Source organism: Xylaria bambusicola (genome assembly GCF_022495145.1).
Source record: "Xylaria bambusicola strain CBS 139988 unplaced genomic scaffold F5B22scaffold_58, whole genome shotgun sequence".
Lineage (NCBI taxonomy): Eukaryota > Fungi > Ascomycota > Sordariomycetes > Xylariales > Xylariaceae > Xylaria > Xylaria bambusicola.
The window spans coordinates 112,871-132,102 of record NW_025953611.1 but is presented as its reverse complement, the minus strand read 5'-3'; the positions used below and the strand labels follow the sequence as shown (position 1 = coordinate 132,102).

The 19,232-nt window shown below is 49.4% G+C and overlaps 4 protein-coding genes across 4 annotated transcripts; 2 read left to right on the top strand and 2 right to left on the bottom strand.

Moving 5' to 3' along the window:
- The first annotated feature begins 3,413 nt into the window (after positions 1-3,413).
- Positions 3,414-8,442, top strand: F5B22DRAFT_453012 (uncharacterized protein). The gene is made up of 2 exons (XM_047971977.1): positions 3,414-6,285; positions 6,340-8,442. The coding sequence occupies exons 1-2, from the start codon at positions 3,747-3,749 to the stop codon at positions 8,319-8,321; spliced, it is 4,521 nt and encodes a 1,506-aa protein (XP_047826628.1). The 5' UTR covers positions 3,414-3,746; the 3' UTR covers positions 8,322-8,442.
- Positions 8,443-10,218: 1,776 nt separating this feature from the next.
- On the top strand, positions 10,219-12,343 carry F5B22DRAFT_453009 (uncharacterized protein). The gene is made up of 4 exons (XM_047971976.1): positions 10,219-10,500; positions 10,648-10,802; positions 10,876-11,338; positions 11,393-12,343. Exons 2-4 carry the CDS (start codon positions 10,693-10,695, stop codon positions 12,080-12,082), a joined length of 1,263 nt encoding a protein of 420 aa, XP_047826627.1. The 5' UTR covers positions 10,219-10,500; positions 10,648-10,692; the 3' UTR covers positions 12,083-12,343.
- Positions 12,344-12,435: 92 nt separating this feature from the next.
- On the bottom strand, positions 12,436-14,384 carry F5B22DRAFT_452345 (uncharacterized protein). The gene is made up of 3 exons (XM_047971972.1): positions 14,148-14,384; positions 13,581-14,068; positions 12,436-13,488 (listed from the first exon to the last, which is right to left on the bottom strand). Exons 1-3 carry the CDS (start codon positions 14,248-14,250, stop codon positions 12,826-12,828), a joined length of 1,254 nt encoding a protein of 417 aa, XP_047826626.1. The 5' UTR covers positions 14,251-14,384; the 3' UTR covers positions 12,436-12,825.
- Positions 14,385-15,465: 1,081 nt separating this feature from the next.
- F5B22DRAFT_650777 (uncharacterized protein) lies at positions 15,466-18,807 on the bottom strand (the record flags this gene model as incomplete). The annotated part of the gene is made up of 11 exons (XM_047979365.1): positions 15,466-15,971; positions 16,088-16,283; positions 16,369-16,383; positions 16,548-16,694; positions 16,785-17,044; positions 17,112-17,193; positions 17,249-17,353; positions 17,409-17,576; positions 17,681-17,905; positions 18,016-18,037; positions 18,092-18,807. The coding sequence occupies 11 exons, from the start codon at positions 18,805-18,807 to the stop codon at positions 15,466-15,468; spliced, it is 2,442 nt and encodes an 813-aa protein (XP_047826625.1).
- Between the last annotated feature and the right edge of the window lie 425 nt (positions 18,808-19,232).

Here is a 19,232-nt window from a genome sequence, read left to right as displayed (position 1 = left end):
CACTCATGAAAAGCGTCGGGAAATGGAAATGCTGAATACAGGAGATTTGCGATCTCGGTGCTCTGTGCTACCTACCTGCCTTTTCCCGTCTGCTCCATGCTGGACTTTGCATGAATCAAGAATAACAGGAATTGAAGTCTCGGTTGGTACGTTTGCCCGTGAAGAAGAAGGGTGCCTTGCTATTCATTGGTGGAGAGGAAGGCAAGAGAGAGGTGGACTGTGTTGTGCTAAGACATGGCTTGAGCTTTGTGGCTTCGGCAGTTCGTAGGTCGTTGCCATGAATATCACGGCCTACCTACTCTTTTTCTAGTGGTTGGCTGGAAGAAACATATTCCTTCCTACTGTATGTACACTGCCATACACGTACATGATCACAAACAATCCCAGACGAGCACGGACCAAACAAAACGAAAACTTGGTGTTTATCTGTCCAATGGATATACTACTTTGTTGTTTGACTGGCGCTGCAAGCTGTTTGATGTGATGGCACATCATGTAGGTACGGGGAAGCCGTCTTGCCACAGGCGGGGGAGGCGTCGGCGCACAACAACAAGGTGTCATCAGGTTTCCTGGTTGTGTGGTGTGTGGTGGTGCAGCATACCTATACTTATGTATGTATGTAAGTGATCAGATGCCCATCATTCTGTATCAATTTCTCGAGGGAGGGTTCGATTGGAGCGATGGGCATTCCCTTCTTTGACTGTGGTGCCCGGGCTGCCGTGTGTCGTCGCAGGGATGAACACTTGACCCCTTCCAGATGCATCATCAGTATGCGGGCTCAAGGCGCTACTGTGGGAGAGGGAATTCATGAAACGATGTGGTTGAACATGGAAAGATAAAGACCTGTCCACTCTCCTGTCTTCACATAGTGTACAGTGTGTCACTGTATATCTCCAGCTCCAGAACTCGCACGAATGTTGGCCTGGAGGATACAACAGGGGGCTTTGAATAGGAGTCCGAGCAGATGGACCGGGCCAAGCTTCCAGGGGTACTCTTCCCAGGAATTACACGTGTACGCTAACTAGTCATAGGTATCGTGCCGAATATTGCATCACATTATCCACACCAGGTTGCCCACATTTATCAAGATGCGGGATTCTTCTATGTACTACATAGTATGTACAGTTGTCAGTAGCGAGTAGGTAGGTAGTGTGAGAAGGCGATGGTCTGTGATTGCTCATATTTGTACAATGCTGCTCTTGTAGACAGGCTACTCGGCATGAATGAGGCATCCAAAGCAGACAGACAGAGAGAGAGAGAGAGAGAGACCAGGAATGCTATGGCATGGATCGTATCCCTATGCACACGTAGATAGGCAGTGTAGGTATGCCACCAAACAACCAGCCTTCCTGCCGGGCAGGAAACAACAAACAACAATGCCTTGCTAGATGAACCAATGGGCCATGACAGCGAAAAGCGGTGAAGACACCAAGTGGTGAGATTTGCGCATACTCTTCAGCCCGTTTTATACTTGTGCGTCGATGCGTTGTACGCCGAGTGTTTCTGGCTGGCAGGATCGGCGGCATCAAAGCTGTCTGTCTGTCCATGTGCGGCGGCAAATGCACTCCGGATATTCTGTGACGGGCTTGAGTCATTTACTTCGTATGCCAATTATATTATATGTATGGAGTATTGGCCTGAAGATAGGTCCTTGTTCCGGTGAACGGGGCAAGATGGACTCAAGCCCTAAAGTCGGAAAAGGAAGAGTTCCAATACTATAACAAACTTTATATAGGTAGCTAGTAGAGTAGGTATCTATCTCATCCGGTGATTCCAGGTTGAAGGCATGCACACGCAACCTCCTTACTTACATAAGGCACCTACTAAATCATTGTCCATAGAAGCTGTGATAGTGATAATACTTGCCGAGCAGAAATGCAGGGGCGTTTGATATATTCAAGTTGGCTCTCTATATCATAGTTAGTAGATATATATATATTTTACGAAAATATCCACGTATCTACGTGTAAGCGCCATTGTAATAGCAGAAGATAGTATCTATGCGCTAATTGACCAAGTCTGAACATGTGGGGTTTGGCGAATGAGACATCCCCGACTATCCCCATCTACTATACCTCCCATCTCGGACGGCTTTCTCCCCTTCCCAGTAACGCGCTCGACGCGTCTGAGTTCCTCATGGGGAAATAATCTAAATGGCGGATGTGTGTGTGTGTGCCTCAAGCCATGCTACCGACACTGCAATGGTTTGTACTGTATGATACGCAATGGCGCTTTATAGTGAGTGTAGGGATTTATGGCCTTAATTGGTTATTTGGATACGGGTGCTTTCTTTAGAATTCCTACCTTCAATCTGAATTAGATACTTACTTACTTACATAGTCGTTGAAGCCAAGAAATCTCATATTCGCTGGTGGTTCCGACCCTCACCAACTAAGCCTAGAGTAGGAGGTGAATGGATCAGGTATCATATACTTGATGCCTTCAGTACCCGTAGCGCCTATTAGAGATGGAGACAACGCCACGCCGCACCATATTTAGTGCTGACTAGTCTAGTTCATCGCATGGCGGAGGTATCCGGGTACATGAGCAATTCGCAATTGAAACAACAGATCGAGGCAGATTCATGGGACCAGATATGGGAGCTTGGGCCCAGGGGCATCTCCTGTACTAGGAACTGTACTAGGTACTGTAGTGTAGTCTCGCTAGTGAGAGAGTCCTGTAGTTGTCCACTCAGGGCCTTGACTGATTCGCACTGTATGCTACAGTACAGGCACTGGTGGATACATACCTACCCTACCTATGGTACCTGCAGTATCGTGACTTACTTACAGTAGTACACTATTGACCCGAGCCTGGACTTGCTGTTTGTCGTCGGATTGGAACCCTTTTTATTTTTTTTATTTTCCCTCTCCCATTGTTCGGCATTTTCCTTACTTACGGTCACAGGGAACAGGCGGTCCGAGATACCTATCTAGGTATCTACATAGTATCTATCTATCTATCTATCTTTCTTTCTTTCTTCGTCGAATTCGTCTTCAACGGCTCGCCTGGCTTGCTCTCCAACTTACGCCATCACGCAAACGCCCACTCACATAATCTTCAATATTGTAATTCATAATACCCGTCGTTTACTTCGGTTCACTTCACTTTACTTTCCTTCACATCGCATCGCATCTCTTCTAGTTACTGTACCCGCCGCCATCTCTTGGACTTTGGCTCCCTACATCACACCATCACCCGCCTGCATGTGCTCTGCGTCCAATCCTGGCCCGCCTTCGAATCCGCAGTCTTCCCATTCCCAACATTTATGATCCTTGCCCAGGTTGCAGCTTACGCCTGCTCCACGCTCCCCTGGTAGCGAGAGAATCGTGTGCATATCAGGAGCCACCACAACCACGGCGGCTTACACGTAGTGTACACCTACTTACACAACCTAGTTCCCTACGCTGTCTGGGGAAATTCGACCCTTCACACCACGAGAATTGGGTGTTTCAATCGCCTTGATAAGTCTGGGAGGAAGCCGGCCAGCCAGCTACATAGGAGTAGACGAACGCAGCCACTCATCCGACACTTCGATATCGAGAGCATAGCCGAATCCTTTTTTTTTTTTTTCCCTCCCGGGGACTCGTTAGTCGCATTGCCGAACCCTGCTTATTATTACCTACGCCCTACCTCTCACATGGCACTCTTGACCCTCCTGTGCCCTGCCGTCCCACGCTGACCGTGCAACGCCGAGCCGCCCTTCCACCAATCCGCCCAACCGCATACCCGCCTCAGCTACTATCATGCATCGTTCCCCAGAGCAGGCCCGAAGGCCCCAGAAACAACGCCCCGAACTGAATCTGAACACCGCTGCTGCCGCCAGCAGATCGCGCGATGTAGCTCCCGAGTCTCTCCCCTCAAGAAAGTCCTTTGTTCCTCCCAAGGGCAAGCCGCCGGTCTCCAACCGTGGTCTCAAGCTACCATCGTCTGCTTCTGCTACCTATGCCAAGCGCAACTCGGAGGAATCTTTCCTCGACCATGATTCTCCAGTTGATGGTGAAAGAGTCGAACCCGACTATCGTCGCTTTCGTCCGCCCAGGGACTCCCATGATCTGTCTTTACCCTCCCAGAAATTTACACGGGATTCTCTTCTCGGAAATATGCTAAATTCTCTCGACCAATTCTCTCTAAGTCAGATCAACCCATCAATTGCTTCCGCGTCTGAAGACGACGGCGATCCGTACGGTGTACCAAGAGGCGATACCTTCACGAGATCCATGGCCAGCACCTCCCGTCCACCAAACACTTACACAGCTGGAAATCCCCACGCGCATGGCTACAGCTACAGCTCAGACTTTGAAGGGTTTGATGACGCTGCTAGCAGAATATCTAGTCAAGTTTCACGTGGGCGCCGTAGTGATAGTAGCTCAGGTTTTCAATCTGGCTTGCCAAGGATCAACAGCATGCGTGAACGGAGTCATCCAGGCACGCTCCACACCAGAGGCGGCAAGGCGAGCAAAAGTAGCAGCCTTAATAGCTTTGACGTAGTAAGTGGTGGTGGGTATACCCAGGCTTTGCCTTCGCAACGGTGGGGTCATGAGGTTGGTGGTAGGTCATCCAGCTTCGATTACGGTGAACGGCCGTCTCTTAGCTCGCCGGGTCCCGAAAAGACCGAGTTCTCAAATAGTTTCCTGGTTGACGATTACGAAGCAGCCCCTAATCCCACCGTCCCCGGCGGCCCTCGTCGCCCGCTGTTGCCGTCTTTCTCGGCCCCAAGCCCAACAGCCCCTCCGTCGGAGTACGAACCTAAGACCCCCGACCGGAAAAGGGATGCCAAATCTCGGAGCGGTGCAAATAAGACCACACAATCGAAGTTTGCCACTTCGCGTGACGCAGCACAACCTCCCTTGCCTCCACCTGATGTCGACTCAGCTCCTGCACCTCTTGTTGGCTATGGAAAATCTAAAGATCCTCCACAAGCCGCACCAAGTCCTGCTCCGCCAATTAAGGAGAAGCAGGGCTTTTTCAGCAGATTATTCGGGTCTCGATCGAGCCCGAGTCCTGCAGCCGAATCATTTAATATGCCGGCTGCTTCAGTGGCTCCTGAATCGTCTCAGAGTGGTACAAGTAGGATGGATCATGTCGCATCTCAGATGAAACCTTTATCCGCTCCGCCGACGCGTGACTCGGAGTCATCTCGCCAGATGCCACATGTGATTCAAAAGAAGTCCTCATTCTTCAGGAGAAGGAAAAAGTCAATCGCCGAGCCACCGGTGCCACCGCTCCCTGTCCCTCATCAAATTGACATAAGTAAAACGATGGACGCCTCAATTCCCAAGGCCGAACCAAGTCCTGTTAGTAGCCTGCGACAAGTGATGAGTCCGTACCTGAGAGGCAGCAACCCTGCCACGCCTCGAGATTTGTTGACATCACAACGAGATAGTATAATGCACACCTTTGAAACAGAGGCTCGGGGAGAAGATAATCGAAACGTTAGAGGCTTCTCCCCTGAATATGAGCCCACTCCAAACGCCACCATTCGAACTGTAAAATCAACGTCGGCGTTGAAGAATCATGATTCACGATGGCGGAGTCAATTGGAGAGCCCTCTGCGTAATCCGCCAGATGTGCCCGCTAAGCTACCAAAGAGTCCGGAGTCAACAACCTTCTTACACGATAGCAGCGATGAGGGCGAAAGAGGGAAACAATCTGCGCGCAAGCAAAGACAGCGAGCACAGACAGGAAAGCATGACTCGACAGGCGCGACCCTCAAGTTGAAGACATTGTCTCCAGAACAGCAAGACGCCGCAGGACTTGACTCATTAAAGCCCGAACCTTCAGCAAATCTCCCTCTTCAAAAGCACACGAGTCAACAGGACCAGAGTCCAGGTAGCCGTGAGGCTCCCATTACAAGCATGAGTAACTCTTCATCTCGCCCTATGTTGAGTAGATCGGCGAGCAACGTGCCAAGTGTCACTATCGATAGCTCACAAGCAAGTCCTCAAGTGCCTAGTGGTCCTCTGGATGAGCCTGAGGTGGCGCTGGGAGAGCCGACCGAAGACGAGCGTCAAAAAGCCCAGGGTATCTATGATGGTGATGAGGACTTCATACAGAAAGAAAAAGCAGCTGCTTGGATGGGAGAAGAGGGTCCGGTGCGACAGCGAACCCTACGGGCATACATGGATCTGTATGATTTCGAGAATGAGAGTATACTGGCTGCCCTCAGGCAGGTCTGTTGTCGCCTCGTATTCAAGGCGGAGACGCAGCAGGTGGATCGTATCTTGATTGCATTTTCAAAGCGTTGGTGTCAATGCAACCCGAATCATGGATTCAAAACAAGAGGTAAGCAAGCACTATGACCATATGAAAGAAGCTCTCCTAACTCAAGTGTACTAGATGTTGTCCATACTCTTTGCTATTCGATCATGCTTCTGAACACCGATCTGCATATAGCAGACATTGATCAAAAGATGACTCGAAGCCAATTTGTCAAGAATACCATGTCAACTGTTACTCGAACAGTAGTTGGCTCGGCTCCCGAAGCATTGAATCCCCGGGCTAGCATTCTGCCGCCGAAGAACTCTTTGCTTGGCTCTGCTGATTTGGACACATCTACAACTGCTGATGGTGATCAGGAAAAGCCAAGCTGGAGGGCGTCATTTAAACCACTTCCCCGCTCCGAATCGTCACTTGGCATTCACACAGACTCAGGAACAGGTAGTTCGGATACGTGTGGTCCTTTGGTGAAGGCTCCCTTTGATGGCAATATTAGGGCCTGGGAAGGCCAAGTTGAGATTGTGCTCAAAGACATCTACATGTCTATTCGCGACGAGAAGTTGCCTCTGTTTGGGGCTGACTCAAGCTACCAACAACCACAGCCAACGGGTGGGCTAGCCGTGATTAGCAGACTTAAACGGAGTCCCAGTGTGTTAAGCAAGGCGCCCTCGGAAAGCCAGGCCTCTCTCCGTGGACGGATTAATGACACCGCTCGTATTCAAGCTGGTCGATGGAGTTCTAAGAGTAGATCTCGCGCAAGGCTTGGTAATGGGTTCTCTTCAAGCCGGACGAGTTTCGAGGATGAGAGTTCATTCTGGAGCCCCGCTACTTCGTCTGCTACTTGGAGTCGACACTCCCTTGGTCGAACACAGACATCGATGTCTATAGACTCCATCGGCTCAGGATATCCTAATGGCGATTACCAGCAGTCTATTGGATTTGCCAATGCTCTAAGCCAAGCCATCATTCGAGATGATTATCCTGTTGGTAATAGCGCTCAGTCCATTATGAGCGATGATTTCCAGGGCACTCAGCTCCTTGAAGACGAATCACTCGAGCTTCTCGGACCCCCATGGGTCAAAGAGGGCATCGTCACCCACAAGCATCATCTCGATGGCTTTGACAAGAAGGCTAAGGATCGCAATTGGGTCGAGGTGTTTGCTGTAGTTCAGAAGGGAACATTGAGTCTCTTCTCATTCTCCACCAAATCGATGCGTCAAAAGGCCCGCACTGGCCGAAAGCCTGCTGCTGGAGCCGTAGTAGGTGGTGGTAATTGGCAAGAGAATGCTACGAGCCTGGGTTCCTTCTCCCTAAAGCAGACGCTTGCTTCTGCGCTCCCTCCTCCTGGTTATTCCAGGGCGCGCCCCAACGTATGGGCCTTAAGTCTCCCGTCTGGTGCTGTACACCTTTTCCAAGTCGGTACGCCCGAAATTAGCAAGGAATTTGTTCTTACAGTCAACTACTGGAGTGCACGACTGAGCACGCACCCGCTGATTGGAGGCATCAGCAATATAGAGTATGGTTGGAGTGATGCTGTAATCAACAATGCCTTGATCATGCCAATGGATGAACCGGCTGTACCACAACGGCCCGGCAGCGCTGCGGCTGGCCGGACAAGTACACATAGCCGTCAAGGAAGTCGACAAAGCAGCTTGCGTTCGTCCTTTGACGTAGGTGGAAACGTCCGCACTAAGCTACCAGGTGATCGGATCCATATCGCTGAGTGGGCACCGCCATCGCAATCTTTGCGGCCTAGCCAATGCTCCGAGTCTGAGCAGCTCGAGACTTTGGTAGCCTACGTAAAGGCCGTCGAGGTTGAGCTACAGCAACATAACCAGCTGAGGTCGCCAATGCTTCTAGCATTTACGCCTCGTGGTCACAACGCAGCCAAAGCCATGGCGAACTGGGAACGGAAGAGCAATTACCTTCTTCGAGAAATCATCAAGTTCAGAACCTACGTCGACAGTCTCCAGCACGCGAGTGATCGGCGTAATGAGATTTACGCCGAACGAGAGAATGCGAGGCGAGCAGCCAGAGGAGAGGACATCGACGACTCGGCGAGCGCGCATAGCGATGACCCCGATGTGACGCTCAAGCCGTAAGAGTGCTGCTGCCCCATTGGAAGTAATAAAGGCTTTGTTCAGTCTTACTTAATCAAGCTGATGCTGAGACTGCCAAAGAAACGTATCATTGTACCTTGATAAAAACTTTAAATACCCCATTTGGGGGACTGTTGACGATAACGACTACTACCATTGATACCCGATAGATCGAATTAGCTTTTCTTTTCTTTTTTGCATTAGCACACAATGCCTTTTGTCATATATATAATGTTTTTTTTTTTCATGTATATTGATTTAAGTTGGTCGAGGGCATGGTTAATGCTTTCGTAATATAAATATTTGAATAGATGGATATTGTATTATTTTTGTGAAAGATGTGAGGGGATAGTGTAGTAATGAGAGAAATATTCCGAAAGTTTAGGTTCGTGTGATACCAGGTTTCTGTGATGTGGTGTTTCGATGTAAACAATACAGGATTGGGCATCGCGCCTATTTCTTTCTGAGGGTAGTAGGTTCGCTTTTCGAATAGGGGGAAGGATAAAGAGGCGCATGCCATGACAATACTTTAACAATGGCTTTATATGTTTCTTTATTGATCATGTACAATTTCCCTTGGTCACCCACCTCCTTTCATCGAGAGCGCTTTTATATAGGTAGTAGTGAGTTATGTATGCTCTTCTCCCGGTATAATCCACCCCTTCCATGTAAATAGGATGGGAATTATCTAGGGAATTATTATCTTTCCTATTCCGCAGTTTGGATCCGGATTTTTCTCATTGATACTTTACTTCTTATTTTTAAGATTTATTTTCAAAGGTATAGATAACGCTATCATACCCTTTTTTTTCAAATCATCATGCTTGCCACTTTACTCGTCTCTCTCCTTTTATTCCCCTTTCTCCTCCCTGAGGTAGATGTTGCTTCCCTGCTGATGCTGTATGTCTGGGCTGTCCTTGCGTATCCTATGCATTGCGCCCTTGTTGTGCTTGGATGGGCGATGGAACCGTTTCAGCCGGATGCGGCGGATTTATATCTTAGTGTTGGGCTTAAGGGGTGAGAGAGGGCTGGGATGGGTGATGGTGGATATATAGATGGGCATAAAGGGAGGAGTGAGTACGCAAGGTGTAGGAAGGCGCGGAAGATAAGAGCCTTTTAAGGTCATATGGGGAAGGGCTGGATAGGTTTGAGGGTCATTAAGTTTTGTCTATAGTCTTCTAAGATGTTCTTGTATAAGGTTTGATACTGTTAAGTTCGATAAGATGTGTTCTCCAGGCTCCTTATGTGAACATGGTGGCTTGCTTTCGGGATGAACCCAGACGCTGCCCCTCCGAGTGGTCATATGTCTGTTATGTTTAGGACGAAGAAACGTTACAGTCTATGATAATAAAACCACCGACACATACTATGCATTCTTGGGCAGTGGCAGGCGCCTCACCTTCGTATCGCACAAGGTTTTATGTAACTTGCGCAATTTGGGAGGTGATCAAAGATACTACACTCCATCCCGATTGATGATCCTACAGAATCACTAAGGCCTATTAATGATATGTGTACAGCTGCAAGGGACCAGGAGATGCTACGTGCTTTACTGAGCCTCAGCCCGTGCATTATATAGGTTCTTGTGCCTAGGGCTGAGCTGAGCTACATGAATGCCACCCCAGCACATGACCCCAACGTCATGCGTAGGCGTCCTTCAACATCATGGCTCAAGAGGCTTAAACGGTGAATAAAGCCACCTCATCTGCAAAAAGGGTATAGATTATAACATCTCAGACGTCGTGGGCCTGGTTCATGAGGATCCGGATCCGTATGTGCTACCCTGAGCTGACGATCGTTGCACATCATGCCAAGTGAATAGGAATTTAAGGTCGCAGTCTTGCTCCTCATCCACATTTTTATTGACCGACAAGCCCCCAACACTCACCGCCAGACCGAGTACGGAAAACAGCACTTTGGCCTTTCCACTGGCCTGTTTCGTGATACTGACAGCATTTGCTGCTCGGCGGTGAGAATGAGGATGAGTTGAATGTACACTGCATACACAGCCCTATTGTAGGATTGCTGGGTTTACCGGTTGGATATTTGTCTGTGGGTTTAACGTTCGTCTGTGAACGCATATAGTCTTCATTGGGGGCTCTCTTGGGTTCATCCTGGACTCAGTACGCAGGCTGTTCAGAGCACTTTATGAGCCCTTAAAAGCGCGTTGACACGTCTCCGGGTAAGTATTCACATCAGCATTGGAGAAGAAGCATAAGACGAGGCGTTGAACACACTCAACGTATTAATGCACTACTAGCTGGGGGCCGAAGACGACTCCTCCGCATTGTGTAGAATGTCTTCCGTTAAACTAGCGAGGTTCCTGTAGGCACTTCTCGACTTGACACTCAGTTGGCGTCGTTGTGAGAGCAAGATGGAGTCACCCGCTACAACAGGATCAATGGGATTGATGGACGACCTTGTCTGCTCTCTAGAGAAACCAAAGTCTATCGCCAAGAGAGCACCATGGTGTAATGCTGACAAGTAAGCCTGAACAACGAGAAGCCAGCGGTAGCATCAGTAACGCGCTGTTTATCCATACTGACGCTTTACATAGCTGTTATCGCGCTCTATTTCCATGCCCATCTCCCTCGGTGGTGACGGAGGCAGTTCGGTTTTGCGCTACAGTCTCCGCTGATTCGGCAACCAACTATCCCACGAGAGCCATAGATGCATGCGGAACGGGAAAAGAACGGTATATATCGGCATGTTCTTGCCCAGCCACGAACTGTCCTGTGGGAAAGTCGATTACGAGAACCACCACGCCGCAACAGACCACACAGGATACGGTACCGTTGGTGATCACGAAAACAGGTGCAGAGAAGGCGTCTTTGCAAAGTGAGCCGGCTGTGATGGTGACGCAGGATCAAGTTCCGGAGACCGACTCTGTCAAAGGAGTAGCGCCAACTCAGACTGTCAGCCATGGCTCTGACGGGGCAAGTGAAGAACCCGATATAGGATCAACGAACGGGTCTGCAGTTGGGGACCCGACAAAAACGCAAGATGTGTTCTCGAACGATGTAAGTTCCTTTACAAAGACCTAAATACCATGAAACTGATGCGTCGGTGTGAAGGCTTCGATAACTCATGGCCAGGTGCCCAGCCAGATGATGAGCCAGGGACAGTCTTCAACCGAATCAAAGTCATCGCCATTGCCACACTCTCTACAATCACAATTAACCCCAAAGTCACAAGGCCAATCATTTGAATCAAACCCATCATTGCTGCTCTCCGTCTCATCCGAATCAGGGACTGAAACTAAAACAAAGCCGTCATCCAAAGTACTCCGGCCAACGAAGACCACGCCATCCGTGCCGACAAGCATCAGCACACCAACGAATAATGGGGCAGAAGGACTGAGCGTAGGTCTCGTGGCAGCGATAGCCGTCGGCGCGACGCTCATAGCGCTGCTGCTGGCAGGCATTGCAACTTACTGCTATCTGAAGCGGCGCACGGCGCGTCGGGTCAGGGCGTCGACTCTCTCGGGCAAGGATGCGCCAAATCACGAGATCAACGCGTCCCCCGAGTGGAAGCCGCCCGTTGAACTTCCACACCAGACTGCGAAGATATCACGCCCCGAGCTCGAAAATTCGCTCGTCCTGCAGACTCAGCATAACGAGTCTGTTCCTGCGCCTGATGCCCACAGTACCCTGTCTGCTTGCTCGCCTCTTACATTGGTTGAGATGCAGGGCGACTCGGCGTGTGTTTCGCCTGCTGAATTGTTCGTTATGCCGGCTGAGTTGCCGGGCGTGTATAGAAGTTGATATTGATCGGGTTCAAGGGGTGCTGGTATGAGAAATGGCTTACGAGGGATAAGTCCTACGAGGTCCGACGTAATGCATCTTGACTCTTTTCACGGATTCTTTCCTACTTATCTTGGCATTTGCATTTAAGATCTGGGGAAAGGCGGATGATTAGCTGGGATGGGTTAGAATGATCATGTTCATTACTAGAATTGCTTAGAATGCCTATTGATCATATAACTACCTTCACGGGGTTTCGCAGTCCTAGATACCGGTAGTCATATCAGCATGTGACTGCATAGACTCCCCAACGGCGTCGTTGGGCCACGCCGCGACGGTGCAGGGCCCGGACGCCGTGTTGGGAGCTCGCGCATATATTGCTCGCGTCTAGTTGACATTTTTGTCTACAAAGCTAGTATTCAACATCATTGAGTCCTCGACTGGCATGCGCGTCAAGTTGCAATGGAAGCTAATCTTTGCACGTCGAGATAAATCTCTAATATCTCAACCAGGACCACCGCTGTTCATCGGACAGGTATGGAAGAGGAGGTAAAACAATAGATGAGCCGTTATATTGTAAAGTGGGACGAAACTAAAACATCGAAAACGTTGGGTCATGGAGCCCAACAAGGGATGTAATTATAAATACGAGCGAAAAAAATACCTGATTCCCCACTGTCAAGCGGTCAAAGTGGCCGGTGATCCGAAACATTCCAAAGGCATTACAGTACTATATACACATTCCATCATCTACACTCATTCGTTCAGTCCATACCACTTCGCCATGAGCGCCGAGCCGGATTCGCCGCGCTCTTCCCATCATCCGTCGACGCCTTTCCGCCGTTTGCCTTCGTCGCAGTCGCCTCCTCGAGATCCCGCTCGGCATCCCCGTCGTCCATGATGCCGTTCTCGACGGGCGCGACGATCCAGCCCTTGGCGTCTACGTCCAGGATATCCTGCTTGAAGATCTCGCCCATCATCGCCCAGCCCTCGAACGTCGGGTGCATCTCGTCCTTGCTGACGAACTCGGGCGTGACGCGGCCGGGGATGCCTTGGTCCCAGTGCTGCTCCGACAGGAGGATCTTCTTGCCCTGGCGCGAGACGTCGTGGGCGACCTGGCGGATCTGCGCGTTCATGCTCTTGATGCAGCGCTCGAAGGACGCGCGCGGGCTCGTGATGAGCGTCGACAGGATCACGGTCGCGTTCGGCGACGCGTCGAAGATGAAGTCCACGAGGTCCCTCGTATAATCGTACCCGTGCGCCGAGCCATAGTGCTTTTCCTGGAAGCAGTCGCTCGATCCGGCGTTGATGATGACGAGGTTGGGCTGCATCGCGGGGATCGCGTCCTGCGCTTTCTCGAGGAGGACCTGGATGGGGGTCGCGGGATACGCTTGTACGTCGTTGTCTTTGAACTTGCCGAAGCGATTCTGTGCACGCGGGCGATGGGTTAGTGCTGCTTACTGCCTACGTAGGACTGTATTGTCTCGATTCCATGCGGCTTTTCGCCGACTGTACATACCGTGCCGACGCAGTTCACCGGATTCCCGAGCGCCACGAGCCATTCGCGGAGTTGCTTGCGATAGGCAGCTTGTGGTGGAGTGCCGAGTGTCATCGACGCGCCGATGAACATGATTCGCAGGGGGATACCGCCCGCGATGGGCTTCACTTGCTCCTTCGCGGGTTCGGTGTTCGCTGATTTGACGGGCTCTACCGACTCAGTCTTGGCCGGTTTGACTTCGGCATGAGGCGTGGCAACAACTGTCGGGGTGGGTTTATCTTTCTCTTTCTCGTGCTCGATCTTGGTCGCAGACGACGTCGACGACTTTGTCGCCGCACCCTCTATGATCTCGTCGGGGATTCGGTCGTTCTGGTCGTTTGGTACACCATCGATGATGGGCGTGTCAACCTTTGAGTGCGGTATCGGCTCATCTCCGTGATTTTCAGCCATGCTCGTGAACTGGTTGCGCACGTAGTCGACGTCAACCGTCCCTGTCCCCCACAACAAGGCTGCCGTTCCGCATAACGTGTGAGTAAGGCTTCACTTTTGCTGCCCAAATAGGAGAGGGGGAGGGGGCTCGTCACGTACCGAGTATGAAGAAGAAGGTCAGTGATATAACAGTCGTCTTCCCAACCTTCGACATCTGCCTCCATTGCGCGCCGGCGCCGCTTAATCGCGATTGCACCAACATGGTCAGTTGCAGTATTACGCTTATTTTTCATGGCTGAAATTGTAAGAAGGAACGGCTGTACATAGAACCCTGGGAAATACCCCGTCTTGGAAGATGAACGCCAAGATGATGCCAAGATGCCAAGATACCTCAGAGTCCTAGGTGGTCTTCCTACCAAAATAGTGCGCTGATCTATACATGGTAGTGAATAGCCTATTGATGAAGAGCTGAAAATTTCTTACCCGTTGATTTATGATAGAAGCGAGAATAAGCTCATTAGCGAATCGCCATGCCTAGAGAAGTTGCTACGAAGAATGTCTTATTCCAGCCGTTGGAAAGCAGGATACTCACACCACGAAGTTCAACATGTGAAAGACATGACATCAGAGCTCGGATCTTCCCCATTGCTAATAATCACTTCCTACATCTGTGGACAGTAATATGGAGTCGCGGGATCACTAGGGAACGCACTAGGTAGTCATACGTAGGGGTCTGTATGGAGACGAAGCTATACGGAGTACACTTATCTTAATCTACTTCTTTATGCCAGGCACGTCTCAAAACGCGTCGTGGGGTAAAATGGTATAGCGCCCCGTGCTAGTAACGCCTGGATCGACGTCTCAGCCCTGCTAAAGGGAAAGGGGTCAAGGCTTGTGTTCACCATTTCAATGGCACATAATGCTCTTTTGCTTCCCTCTATCTTTTGGCGGGCGGTTCTACTAATTCTGAAAACAGTCGGTATGTCGTTTGCCTTGTTCAATTGAAAGCAAACTTGCATTTGAGGTTTCCAGTGTCTAGGTTCAGGCGCGCCGCGCTGCTAGAACTCTGCGGATTAAGTTTGTTATGATACATTCACACCTGACATCCTTACTAGCCATGGATTTATATATCAATTACTGTTCCAGGCACAAACCGGAGTGCATCGTCTAGCTAGCGAGGTGTCAAAATGTAGCGCCGGAATCTAAGGAATACAGTGAGAGGACAAAGAGTTTCGATACAGCATGCCAATTCCAACTGAAACTCACTGCCTTAATTGTCTACATGCTAATTATTTTCTCCTAAATGCAATATGGTTCAGGTTACAAAGGAATAAGCCCATTGCCATAGGTGAGTCTTAGTCTGTGAAGTAGGGTATGTACCGAAACTTGTACCCGGTCACCGTATGTATTCTATCAGAAGCCCCTTTTGCGCTTATAACCACATCTCAACTCAGCGTTCATTTTTTTTCTTCTTCATTTACATATATACCAAATCCCCATCTCTGTTCCAAGTCAGTCGATGGAATCCATCGTCTTTAAAACGGCCAACACGTTTATCGTACGGTGGGATCTTGAAAGGCCACGTTGGTGCCCAGCTGAACGGGTGCGCTTCACGAAGTAGTTCCTGCATTTCTTCTCGATCTGCTTTGAGGCTATGGTATGCTTGCATCAGCGCATTCGCCCAACTCCAGTATGCAGGGGCATAGCTCAATACGTCAGATAGAGTCTGGACTGCTAATTCGAGATAATCCATCTGTGTAAAATCGTGCTTCTCGCCTGTACCGCGAATCTGATTGTAGAACGTACTGGAGGGGACATCGTCACCCTCATTTATTGAATTAAATGGTATCTTAATGGTATTCTCGTGCCCAGCGGCCATTGCCTCTCGGCTAGGATAGGTCGAATACACAAAATCCTCCCGTTTCTTGCGCGTAATGCGCACGGGGGCAAATCGTATAGGAATCGCTGCCATCATGAGTAGCCCTAACACCATGTACTCAGTAACTTCACGATTACATGTATGACATGCAGTTAAAGTATCCCTGATCCAAGATCAAAATAAAGAGTAAATGCCTGACTATCACTAGGGCTTTACATACCGATACAGTGAAATACCCACACCGGGCTTAAATCACGATTGTCCGATGGCATGCATTCCTGGAATGTTCCCTGGTCGACACTCCAGTTGGCGATATGAGTCAATAGTATGGATATTTGACCACAGCGAATGACGTCTTTCTTGGCGAAGGCATCAGCGAAGTCATACAGTCCGACCATGTATTTCTCGCACCCCCACTTTGGTGAGTTGAATTAGCTGTCCTAGAACACGGTAGAATACGACAGAGCGAGGATAGCGCAGTCCAGAGATATCATGACATACCGGGGATTGTTTCCACTATAACAAGACATATTAGTGATTTATGCTCAGTGTAATAAGGGAAAAGGGCATATGGTGATTGTGTTTAGGCAGGCAATTACTGCGCGACGGCAGGATTGAACATGATGGTTTTCATCCTCCTAGTAGTCCTGATATAGTAAAGCCGTAGTGTTTCAACCCACCTTGGAGTGCTCATCTTGCCACCATTCTCCTCGAATATTATAATAGATCTCTTCTCTCTCCCACCAGGTCTTCACTATCATCATATCTGTACGAGAGGTGGTGGAAGGGGGTTCAAGTTTTTCTTCGTCGACAATTACCTCTCCAAGCTGTATATCGATCGCGGGGTTAGCACTTCAGCTTGATAGAAGAGTCATTAAGAAGCGAAAGGGTACGGTGCAAGCACTAAACTAACTCACCTCTACAGCTGACGTTGAGACGAAGGTCTGATTTGTGAATGTAAACGGTCTGTGGAAGAAAGATGCACTCTTTTGCGGTATGCTATTATCACTCCAGAAGGCCTCAGCTAACAATTTTGACGTCCAAGATGCCGGTATCTGATGTCCAATAATTGGAGCGTTTGGTCGCGACCAAGCCCCAGGAAGTCCCCTATAGTCTTTGAGACTTAAGTTGGGTACGCGGAAGGTAACTGAGCCCAGACAGACGGTCGTCATAGGTGCTGGATAAAGGGGTAGATAAGCTGGTTAGAACGACCCGATGGAACTTGAGTTAAAGGTGAGACTTACGGCGGGCAAGGTTTGAGGTGCCACCGAAGAACTGCTGTTCCATAGTATGGCCGAGTTCACTTATGCCTTGACAGTCTAAATACTATAACCTCGTTATTGGCGCCTGCACACTTGATTTTGTTGATATCAAGACTAACCGGCTCTGGAGGCAATAGGACGTTTTTTTTGCCTTTGTATTTGGGGAAAGGAAGATAGTTTTGAAACCTCCCGGCAAAGATCGCATGGCAAAGCTCATGCACGATCTAAAGTTGATAAGTAACGAAGCAATGTCTATCATGACGAAGCCTAGCCACTTACTGTGGATGATAGATGGACCTGTATCGCGCATCGTTCCGCAATGGTTAATGGCGTGTTCATTAGATGATCTAGCGTGTCACAGTTAATTAAGGTTATGGATGTGAAATTTGAACCTTTGAGACAGTGATCCCAAGCGTCGGCATCATCTCTGGTATCCATTATAAAACTCTTCACCGAATTAGTCGCCGAGTGTAATGATTGATAACGTTTCAACTCGTAAAGAGGAACCTGCCTAACTTGAATGAACAGATAGGAAAAAAAGGCAAACATACCCACAGATGTGTACCAAGAATTTCTTCCAGCCTTTTTCTCCATTGAGACTTGGACATCTGACGCATGTCGTCGTACTGGCAAGGTTTACCGGTGACCGCCGCCAGGTGTTGTTCCATTCGGTAGCTTAAAAGGACCCGGGCATCATCGTATGTGCATTGATGAGGATATTCCGGGGGTATCGCGTTTCCCCAGGTGTCTATTCGACCAAATAGGATCGTTTCAAGCTAAAATATTCCATCATCCCATCAGCAAACAGTGAGGATGCCGGGATGCCGTGGAGTCGTCTAGCATGGCTTAACAACAGGGACCGATAGTGTATTAAGTTTCGACTCACTGCAGATACGTCAGAATCCAGCCTGTGAATTGTTTGAGACAGAATTGATCTCGCTTTCTGGAGCGCAGACACTCACATACCAGCTTCACTTCTATCTTCGATAAGTGCATTGAACATTCTGTTTACGAGTTCAAAGCATATACTTAATTCTTTCCATACCTTTGGGTCATTCACGCTCCAAATTCTTGAACCTTGAACTTTCCCAGGGGGGATAGTCTCAACCCAGTCGTACCATCTCCGTTTTTGCAAAAAGCCAAACCATTGCGACTCATCGACTCGAATTTTGGCCCGATCGTATACCTGGGCGATTGCGTCGGCATTGGCGCCTACGTCGGACGGTAAATGTCCCCCCGACATGGGTCCAAACCGATCTGGATCGAAATTAACCCAGCGAAATAACCCTGCAGCTTGCCATGTGCGCAGCCCGAAAAGTTTCGATATCTGATAATTCTCTGTGCGAAAAAGGATGTCTAGATCCTCGCTGTTTGGCAGGGGCTTGCTGGCATAGGACGGGTCTGCTGTAAAGCCGGTATCGAGATAGTGGACTGGATCATCAATCCGGGGGACCTCAGGTGCAAGTCCAGTATGGATGGTGTTCTTCCACGTGAAGCGTGGTCCTTTCTGGGCGTCCCAGCGCGCCGTCCAGGGAGAATATGCAAGCGGCCTTTCAGTCTCCTCTGGTTGTTGTGACTCCGGCTCTGACGGATCTTCTGGTGAAGCCTCTTTCGGGGGAGATGGTGAGTAGTCCTTTGGATCATCACCCATATTCTGGAGTGGTTCGTTCTCGGCCATGATGTTATCGACCCAAGTGCTATTGCTGAATGGTCATTTGATTAAGCAGAACGATGACGTCGAGACGATGGAAGAAACAAGCACGGAACAGCAGGGTCTAGCAACCTCATGCATGCATCGTCACATGAACGAGGCGCCGCTTGGGGTTGGATAGGCCCTCGTGTAAACATTAGGTAAATCAGGAGCGCGACCGCATTCATCGCACGGCTTTGAACAAAGCGAGAACCACTAAAGCTGTAGGGTCTGAACAATGCCAGCAACAAAGCCATAGAAAATAGACTCATCGTATCCTAAATAAAGGAGTATGTTACATTGGATGCAGCTACGAAAGTATTTGATTCGCCTTGGATGGGTTGAATAGCGTCACGGAATATGTATGTATGTATGCCTAGGTGGTCTGGCCATAGCCTATCTTGATGAGTGCG

Excerpts from the sequence above, each read along its gene's own strand:
- F5B22DRAFT_453009 (XM_047971976.1), top strand. The coding sequence starts at position 10,693 with ATGGAGTCACCCGCTACAACAGGATCAATGGGATTGATGGACGACCTT. Across the intron at positions 10,803-10,875 it reads CCATGGTGTAATGCTGACAA|CTGTTATCGCGCTCTATTTC; the intron begins GTAAGCCTGAAC and ends CGCTTTACATAG. Across the intron at positions 11,339-11,392 it reads AAGATGTGTTCTCGAACGAT|GCTTCGATAACTCATGGCCA; the intron begins GTAAGTTCCTTT and ends GTCGGTGTGAAG.
- F5B22DRAFT_452345 (XM_047971972.1), bottom strand. The coding sequence starts at position 14,250 with ATGTTGGTGCAATCGCGATTAAGCGGCGCCGGCGCGCAATGGAGGCAG. Across the intron at positions 14,069-14,147 it reads GACCTTCTTCTTCATACTCG|CCTTGTTGTGGGGGACAGGG; the intron begins GTACGTGACGAG and ends GCGGAACGGCAG. Across the intron at positions 13,489-13,580 it reads CGGTGAACTGCGTCGGCACG|AATCGCTTCGGCAAGTTCAA; the intron begins GTATGTACAGTC and ends CCGCGTGCACAG.
- F5B22DRAFT_453012 (XM_047971977.1), top strand. The coding sequence starts at position 3,747 with ATGCATCGTTCCCCAGAGCAGGCCCGAAGGCCCCAGAAACAACGCCCC. Across the intron at positions 6,286-6,339 it reads TCATGGATTCAAAACAAGAG|ATGTTGTCCATACTCTTTGC; the intron begins GTAAGCAAGCAC and ends CAAGTGTACTAG.